Source organism: Propithecus coquereli, unplaced genomic scaffold (assembly GCF_000956105.1).
Source record: "Propithecus coquereli isolate 6110/MARCELLA unplaced genomic scaffold, Pcoq_1.0 Scaffold441, whole genome shotgun sequence".
NCBI classification, from domain to species: Eukaryota; Metazoa; Chordata; class Mammalia; order Primates; family Indriidae; genus Propithecus; species Propithecus coquereli.
This window is the reverse complement of record NW_012150186.1, coordinates 2,452,556-2,461,987: the sequence shown is the minus strand read 5'-3', so window position 1 is coordinate 2,461,987 and position 9,432 is coordinate 2,452,556. Positions and strand designations below refer to the sequence as shown.

The window sequence follows — 9,432 nt, the reverse complement described above, 5'->3', positions numbered from 1 at the left end:
TAATTTTATAAAAGGGTGTCATGCTGTTTGTAATCTTTTGGGAATGACCTTTTTGTTTTACTAATATTATATTGCTAAGATTCAACCATATTGTTGCATATGCCTTTATTTTATAACATGAGATAAGAGTAATTGTGAAAGAGGAGATGTGAAAGAAGAACTTGCTTGAACGTGCAGGCCATTCTCAAAGCTCAATCTTAGGAAAAAGGACATATGGATACGGAAATTCCTTTAAAACAATTCCAGGTGTATCCCCTTGGAGAGTCTTCATGTACCCTTAGAGGTAAACATATCCAGATTGAGGACTGCAGGTATATATCACCAGGTGGGGTTGCTTAAGGGAATTTGTAGATATTCTGGGCAAGTTTATTAACCTTTCCAAGCCTCAAGTTTCTTATCTTTAAAATAAATATAATAGTAACTTTCCATTGGGTTTTTTATTAGGGTAAGAAGAAAATATTTATAAATTAAATATTATATCTGTCTTTTTAAGCAAAAGTTATTCTCTAGTGTTGTCAGTTTTATGAAATTACATAAAGATAGAATTGTTTCAGAATTGTGGGTAATTTTGATAGTTACTAGTTATTCCCAGATCTTTGTTGATGAATCGTGAGTCTCTCTATGCCTGGATTACCTATTTTTAAAACTCATTTGTAGCATCTAGTTTAATTCTAGAGCATTCGGACATAGAAGCAAAGAATAGGTTACTAAAAAGTAAAAAACTTTTGCTATAAAGTTTTTTGCAAATGTTATGTTCTAGCCTTTACTGTTTTATCCTGTATCTAGTTTCTGTAAATGGCATATTTTTCTGCCTTCTTTTTCATGTCTTATTTAATGTATGACGTACTGTGATAAGGATTGGCTTTAAAAGATTGCACCAAGGATAATACTAGCCTACTTTTATAAACATATATTCTCCATTCAAAATTTTGATAAATGATTATTGATTATTCAGAAGCAAAAGAAAAATAGTCTGTCTGTAAAGGTGATGTCCTGAAGGAGATGGGGCATCAAGGATGATTTTTATTGGAGGAGTTTTACAAAGCCTATGTATGACATCTTCAAGAACAATTTCGGGTGAGGGGGTGGCTTTTGTCCTACATAGTAACTTTAGCATTTTTTTGTTAGGAAATGCCATTCACAATTTAATTTTTTTTTTTCTAGCCTTCCTTTATGGCAAGATTGTCATGAGTTATGGAGTAAAAAGCGAAGAAGACAGAAGCAAATGGGCATGACTGATGATGGTTCCACAATTAAAGCCCCCAGAAAGGACTTGTCTCTGGGCTTGGATGACAGTAGAACCAATACACCCCAGGGTGTGCTGCCGTCTTCACAGCTGAAATCTCAGGGCAACTCAAATGTAGCACCTGGTCAGTAATGCTTCCATGGGTTGGTTTTCTTTACATTGTTTTGTAGTTAATGTTGATCATATTGCTCTAGTGTGTTAAAGAATCTGTGGCTAACTGATAAAAGTTTTGTTCACTGAACTGGGCATTTCGTATCTGTTTGTGCCAGTACAGGAGTTTCATTGCTATTGGCACCACAATTTTAAGTAATCTCAAGGTAAAATAACTTATAAAGAAGCATTGAATTACCTATAATTGGTTATTGGTTAGGTTTTTCTATTTCCTTCTGGCTCCTAGTGCAGGAGTCAGTAGATCTCTTACTAATACTGCTCTCAGTGAGGCTCAGTGTTCAGTGTCTACAGATGCTTAAGGAATAGGAAGAAAGATAAGGAAGATAGCTAAAAATTATAATGGAAGTTCTTCTATACCATTTATAATGCCCTCAGGTCACTCTTAATGTTATATATTTCCCCTGTTATATTAGAGAATCTCAAAGATTAGAATCTGATTATCTGTGCCAAAATGACTTAAAATATGATAAAGAAGGATATTTTATATGTAGTTACTTTGAGGAAACTTAAATTTCTTCTGACTCAATCTGTCATAAGAGTAAGTTTCTTGATAAGAAGTCAGCCTCTTCAGTGTTGTCAAAAGTCTTGTTAAAATCATCTCATTTAGTTAACTTTTTTAAAAATGAATTCTACTCCCTCATTTTTTGCCTCTAGAATCCAGAAACATTCAGCTTTAGCTTAAGTTTCTTTTACGAAGACAGAGAGTGATATAAAATAAATGTGCATATGTGCATACATGTGCACATAGGTGGTGGTTTATAAACATGAAAAAACAGATTAGCACTTATTAAGAACTGAGTAAATGTTGATCACTTAGTTGTTTAAAACAGATCTGTGGATCAGATTGAACTTTTGGTGGTTGAGTATAAATATAGAATAGCTGAGAAAGCCTGCGAAAGATTGCCGTTAATGCTTACCCATGTAGTCTACAAGCTTATATTTGATCTTGATTAACTACATATTTAAAATACTCATACTTTAAAAACCAAAAGCAGTTATATTTGTTGTTCAAAAGTATTCTTTCTTGAAATAGTGAATTCCCCTTATACATGAAAATATTTGGTACACACACAGATTTATAGAACATCTATTCTATACAATGAGGGCTATCTATATTAAATTCAATATTATTTCTGTTCATGTTAAAAATATATAAAATTTGGCCAGGTGCAGTGGCTCATGCCTGTAATCCTAGCACTCTGGTAGACCAAGGCTGGAGAATCGCCTGGGCTCAGGAGTTCAAGACCTCAGCCTGAGCCTGAGCAAGAGTGAGACCCTGTCTCTACTAAAAATAGAAAAAATTAACCGGCTGTAGTGGCGCGCGCGTGTAGTCCCACCTACTCCAGCTACTTGGGAGGCTGAGGCAGGAGGATTGCTTGAGCCCAGGAGTTTGAGGTTGCTGTGAGCTAGGATCACGCCACTGTACTCTAGCCAGGGTGGCAGAGCGAGACTCTGTAACAAAAAAAAATAATAAAAAAAAAGAAAGGCAAAGTGAAACAATGGTAGGTTTTCTTAATTTGTATTTATATGTTTTATATACCATTTAGTGTACTGCTAAAAAAGGATTTGAGATGGCAGTAACAGAAAGTTTGGATAGTGGTCAGTTGTCCCAGGCAATAGTTGTCATGCTTGACAAGACTATCAGGTCTTTATTTCTGCTCCTCTTCATGGAACTGTTGTCCTTCATATACTAGCAACCCTAGTAGAATAAAGGGTAGTTATTTCACTCTATTATAGCTGTTAAAAAATGAATTGCCCTTTGTGGGCTTATTTTGTTGTTGCTTTGTTCTAACTTATTTTACAACCATATTGATGGTGGAGAGTTTTATTTTTTATTTTCCTTTTTAAAAAAATACTATCACTATTAAGAAGTGAGAATTCTGGTATTTTGAAATAGGGAAGAATCCTCTCTGCTCTGTTTTCTCCTCCATCATCAGTAAGTACCTTGAAAAAAGGAAATGCCCCTTCTGCAGAAGAGACACCTTATGTAAAGAGTACTTCCCTGAGAGTTCGCATGGAGGCTGTTTTCTGCTAATAGGGAAATGAAAAGGAAAATGAGGGAAAATGGCTCCTGGGTTGTAGCAAATAAGCATGGTTTCTTATTAAGGCTTGCAGGTCATAAGAAGAACTTGCAAAAGCATCTCAAAATATATAAAGAAAATATAAAAAGATAGCATTAATCATCAGTTTTTTATCTTCTTAGAGTTTCTCTTCTATTAGCCTGTCATCTGTGGTTTTGGGAATTGCTTGTCAGTGTTATATAGAGCGTTACATACATTTGAGTCTTATTGTTATATATCATTCAGATAAGCTTGCACAAAAACCTGTGTAAATCATCCCAAGTCTAAACTGAAAGTTGGAAGAAGAAAAACAAGTACATCTATTTTACTATCATATATGCATGTAATCATGTTTCTAAAGGCATTCCTAACTTACCCAAAGTGACTTAACTTAAAAAAAAGTAATTTGAATTAAAATCCAGACATTTTATCATTATCATTTTGCAGATCCTAGTCTGCAAAACAGCCTAGTTTTTCAATTTGAGGCAAAGATTAGGCTCTTGGATAATAAACTTTAGAGAAACAGGTACAATATAGTAGTTAAGAGCTTAGATTCTGGAATCAGAATACCTGAGTTTAAATCTCACCTCTGCCACTTACAGAATTTGTAATTTTGGGCAAGTTATTTACTATAGTCTCTCTGGGTAACAGTTTCTTCTCAGCAAATTGAAGTTAATAATAGAGCCTGCTTTATAAGATTGTTGTGAGGAATAAAGGATATAAAGTGCTTGGAAAGTATCTGGACACTCTATGTTAGCCATCATAATCAATTTCCCATTCACACAAGATGCTATTTTCTGGTTAAATCTGTCGAATGGACTTTTAGTGATAGTCTTGATTTTCCTTTCGAAGTATAATATTTACTCCTAAAGATAATTTATTCAAAATTGATGGCAGTTCTTTTTGTTTTATATGCAGGTACATCTTAAGTGTACATGGTATTTAACTAGACAGAGGTTCCCTTTTCAAAGTATTTTTTAAACATCTCCCTCAAATGTACATTTTAATATGGTAATACAGAGCCATTGGGGGGTGGGAGGAACTGTGAATTTGGCAGCTATAATTAATACAAATTTTGTCTTTAGTAAAAACAGGCCCTGGACAGCAGTTAAACCACAGTGAATTGGCAATTCTACTAAACCTACTACAATCTAAAACGAGTATTAATATGGCTGATTTTGTCCAAGTGTTGAACATTAAGGTAAACTGTGAGACTCAACAGCAGCTAAATAAAATAAACCTTCCTGCTGGAATTTTGGCAACAGGTGAAAAACAGACAGATCCATCAACGCCACAACAGGAGTCTTCGAAACCTTTGGGAGGAATTCAGCCTTCTTCTCAGACCATCCAGCCTAAAGTGGAGACTGATGCTGCCCAAGCGGCTGTGCAGAGTGCATTTGCAGTTCTGTTGACTCAGTTAATAAAGGCTCAGCAGTCAAAGCAGAAAGATGTGCTACTAGAGGAGAGGGAAAATGGATCGGGACATGAAGCATCATTACAACTCAGGCCACCTCCAGAACCTAGCACTCCGGTATCTGGTGAGTGTGCAAATGCCAGACTGCTAACAGCTGGTTTCATTCTCTCTTCTTGCTGTTGTCGATTATGTATAATTTGTATTGTTCAGTGACATTGCTAGGAGAGGTCCTGAAAATTCTCAGGTTATTGGTTATAGGTTGGTTTCCTAGTCTGTTTACTCCCTGGAATGGGTTCTTTAACAAATTATCCATGTGAGATATAACGCATTATGAGCGCTATAGGTTTTTCTAAGGTAAGCCAATGTTAAGAAATAATCCTTTACTCCAGATACAATAGGATGTTTGGCCAAGGCATAAATGTTTTGTACACCGTAGCTTTTTTTCTTCCACAAATAAATAGGTATATGCACAAATAAATTGGTATATGTGAAGTAACTTTGAAAAGCCAAATAAAATAAAAATTTTCAGTTACATAGACTCATTTAAATGTTAGCAGGCAATGTTAGTACTTGTAAACCTTTTTCTTTTTCATTTACCGTTTTGCCAGAGATGGAACTTGTAGAATCATGTTTAGGACCGCCCATAGTAAACGTTGACTAGTTGGATATTTAGTTTTCCATGGTAACTTTCGACTCTCTTTTTTGCTTTGTTTCACTTAGGGCAAGATGACCTCATCCAGCACCAAGATATGAGGATATTGGAGCTTACACCGGAACCAGACCGGCCTCGAATTCTGCCTCCTGATCAACGACCTCCTGAACCCCCTGAACCACCACCAGTCACTGAGGAAGACCTGGATTATCGGACAGAAAACCAGCACGTACCCACCACTAGTTCTTCATTAACTGACCCTCATGCTGGAGTGAAAGCAGCCCTGTTACAGCTGCTTGCTCAGCATCAGCCCCAGGATGAACCCAAAAGAGAAGGTGGTATTGATTATCAAGCAGGAGACGCTTATGTGCCCACTTCAGACTACAAGGACAACTTTGGATCCTCTTCTTTCTCTTCTGCCCCTTATGTTAGCAATGATGGTTTAGGAAGCAGTTCTGCTCCACCATTGGAACGACGTAACTTCATTGGAAACTCAGATATTCAGCCTTTGGATAACTACAGTACTGCTTCATCTCATTCTGGTGGTCCACCTCAGCCTTCTGCCTTTTCTGAGTCATTTGCCAGTTCAGTAGCTGGATATGGAGACATTTACCTCAATGCTGGTCCCATGTTGTTTAGTGGAGACAAGGACCATAGATTTGAATATAGCCATGGTCCTATTGCAGTCCTGGCAAATAGCAGTGACCCTTCCACAGGGCCAGAGAGTACTCATCCTTTGCCAGCAAAGATGCACAACTATAACTATGGTGGTAACTTACAGGAAAACCCGGGCGGCCCCGGCCTTATGCATGGACAGACCTGGACTTCTCCTGCCCAAGGACCTGGATACCCACAGGGATACAGGGGACACATTAGCACATCAACTGGCAGAGGTCGAGGCAGAGGGTTACCATACTGAGTATCTGTTTTTCCTCAGGCACATCATTTTTATCTGGAAAGACTTTTCTAGCTGCAATTTAAGGCAGCAATCCAAGAGACTTGAATAATATTAATTCAACAACAGCTTTATTTTTATGTGGAGAAGGGTCTTGCATACAATAGTTTAAAAAAAAAGAAAAAAAAAAACCTTTGCTTAAATTCATGCTGTTCTAAAACTAGATCTATCGATTGTACATCTTCACAAATTCTAGTTAACAGTTTTATTTTGTATTCTCGCAGTTTTAAGTGGATGCTAATCTTAGGGACATAAGCCTTTTATGGCCCTCTTGCAGATCTTCTGAACTATGCACATTTGTGCTTTTTTTGTAAGTTTGGACCAACTTTTATGTAACAAACATCCCCTCCCTGTCCCTCCCCCCCCTCCAGTTTTACAACAATCAGAAAGGGCACTGATTTATTTGGTATTTTTCTTTTTACAAAGCTACCTTTAGTCAAAGGTCACTGTCAGTCTTTGCACCTGCTTTCAGTGTTATTGTGAAAGGTGTACTTTGTGCTCATTTCAGAAAATAAAACACAACCTTTCTCTTGATGCAACAGTTTTATAAAAAAAAAATGGTCAACGTTATTTTTGTTTTGTTTTGCAGATTACCATAGCCTAGCAAAATGCATTCAAATGAAACAGTGGGTTTTATATGAAAAAATATGGGTAGGGTGGGGAGGGTAAGTAAGTGCCTTAACAGGTAAGCTTAAGGTCTGAAAAAGTAGTTAACCTTTACCCCCCCTTTGTCTTTTAAAGGGAATCAATGCATTGAAGAGGCAGGAAGTTCTCAAGTTTTCAGGGGCTGCCTGTTCAGTTCCTGTTAGGTCCATTCCCTCTGCCTATCACACTTTCTCCTTTTCTGCCTGTTTGGGGCTGTGTTACCTCTCACTACTACCTTCTCTTGATGGGAGAGTGAGAGCAAAGAAAGGGAGTAGAATTGCAGTCAGTACCTTTTGTTACTTCTGAGAAGTTCTAAAACGTTTTGTCATTTAAGTGGTTGAAAGTAATAGCTAAGTGAGAATTTTAGGGTACCATTTTCTTTCAGGCTACCGTATTGTCTCTGTTTCCATTTGCCATGGAAATTGGAGGGCAGTAGTATAGAAGCAAGGGTCAATAACAGAATTTGCATAAATCTATGAAAGTTAATGGGGGAGGGGTGACAAACACCATATTTTAATTTATGCAATTGCTGTTTTAAGAAAAAGTCAACTCAGTTCACTTTATTAACTAGAAACATTGCCTTGATTGAATTTATTGAAGTGAAAAGAAGTGAGAGAGAACCTCTTGTCTTCCTTCCTCTCACCTTCTGTAAAGTTTATTACGACTTCTTCCAGACTTAGAACAACTTTAGTTCATTTTAATTTTTTTTTTTAATTATTAAAAGCAACAAAGAATGGAATAACCCGTATTTAAACTGTAATGGTGTCAAGACTGACTTTGCGTGCACTTGTTCACACACACAATTATAATTCTAGAAGGGAACCAAAGGTAAATAACCAGTGTTTCCATTATCACTAAATGGAAAAATAGACTCTGGAAATTAGAGTTGTGCCAATTAACCATTTTGTTATGACTGTTCTGGTAACTTTTTTTTTTATTGGAGTCTTAAATTGGAACAACTGTTATAGAATGGAAATTGCTTCAGTTCTAAAGCCAGTTAACCCTGTGCCCTCTGACTTGTTAACCTGCATTTCAAAACAGTATGTGGGAAGCATTATAGTTTGGTGACAGTAAGAATATTTTAAAGAGAATAATTTACCACTTTGCTACTATAAAATGAGCTGTTATACCAGTTGACCATTTATTTTTTGGTGAGATTTTTTTTGTTGGGGAGAAAGAAATGATTGGAAGAAAAAATTATTTTGCTTTCATTTGAATATTAATTACTAACAACTTAAACTGCATTACAAGGAGGTGAAGAAATATTTTGAAATTTAGCAAAATAGCTACAGTATTCAAATATCTGAAATTTTAACATGGTGAGTCTTAGCTTTAGACTTTCCTGTAAGTGACAGTATCTAAGTTATTCTTAATAGTCACACTTGATAATTCTGCTGATCATAAGCAGCTAACCTAAAATTGAACATATTTATGTGACATTAATAGCCTGTGTTTTAAACATTAAATATTTTATATAAAATTGAACTGTGTTTGGATAGTTTTTCTAATTAAACATTTCAGCTACATATTTATATTGGGAGAGTGGCTGGGAGGACAGGGCAATTGTTACTTTGAAATTGAAAAATGGAACTATAGCTTCCTATGTTATCCTGAGACAGCATGGCTTGTGAGACATAGCAATATTTTATGTACCACTTAGAAGAAAAAAATGTTGCCAAGTCACAACACAATGCTAAGATATCATCAGTTATAAGATACATCCCAGATTCAAAAATGTTAATACATGAGTTTGTTTTATAATTGAAATGTGGTAGTAAAAAAATCTTAATGCATCCCTCCATAACATTTAATACTTTAATTTAGTGAATTTGGATTAATAAAAAGTAGGCTTGGGAAATCATTAGTTCTATAAGTTATAATAACTGCAGTAATCACTGTGTATTCTTGAGTGAAATCTAAGGAACATAAAATACTGCTTAAGTATTTTTGGAAGGAGCAGCTAAGTCAGATTGCAAATAAGATGAAAATAGAAAATTTGGGCCTACCAAAAGAAGAAAATATTTTATCTTCTCCCATGTGAAATTCCCTTTTGTATTTCCTGAAACAGCAGTTTCTTTTGCATGCAACTCGATATATTTCCCAAGTCTTCATTATTTGTTAGATAGTTGCAGTCACCTGTGAGATTTTACGATACTAATTTTATGGGGTTTATTGATTAAAATAGTTTGTGGAATGTGAATTAAGGTAATAATTTAGCTGTGATCCAGAGCATCATTTTGTCAGGAAATATATATTGAGTGCCTACGGTGTGCCAGGTACTGTTCTAGT

General features: G+C 35.9%; 1 protein-coding gene across 3 annotated transcripts in view; it reads left to right on the top strand.

Annotated features, from left to right (window-relative positions):
* CDK13 (cyclin-dependent kinase 13) overlaps positions 1–8,628 on the top strand; it is a 115,380-nt gene extending 106,752 nt beyond the window's left edge. The window contains exons 12-14 of one of the 3 annotated variants that reach the window (XM_012654537.1): positions 1,165–1,370; positions 4,743–5,015; positions 5,612–8,628. In XM_012654537.1, the coding sequence (XP_012509991.1) occupies positions 1,165–1,370; positions 4,743–5,015; positions 5,612–6,462 (1,330 nt within the window). In that variant the 3' untranslated portion in view covers positions 6,463–8,628. Of the gene's footprint in view, positions 1–1,164; positions 1,371–4,562; positions 5,016–5,611 lie in introns of all 3 variants that reach the window. The other 2 variants (XM_012654535.1, XM_012654536.1) reach the window with 2 other exon arrangements.
* Positions 8,629–9,432: the final 804 nt, after the last annotated feature.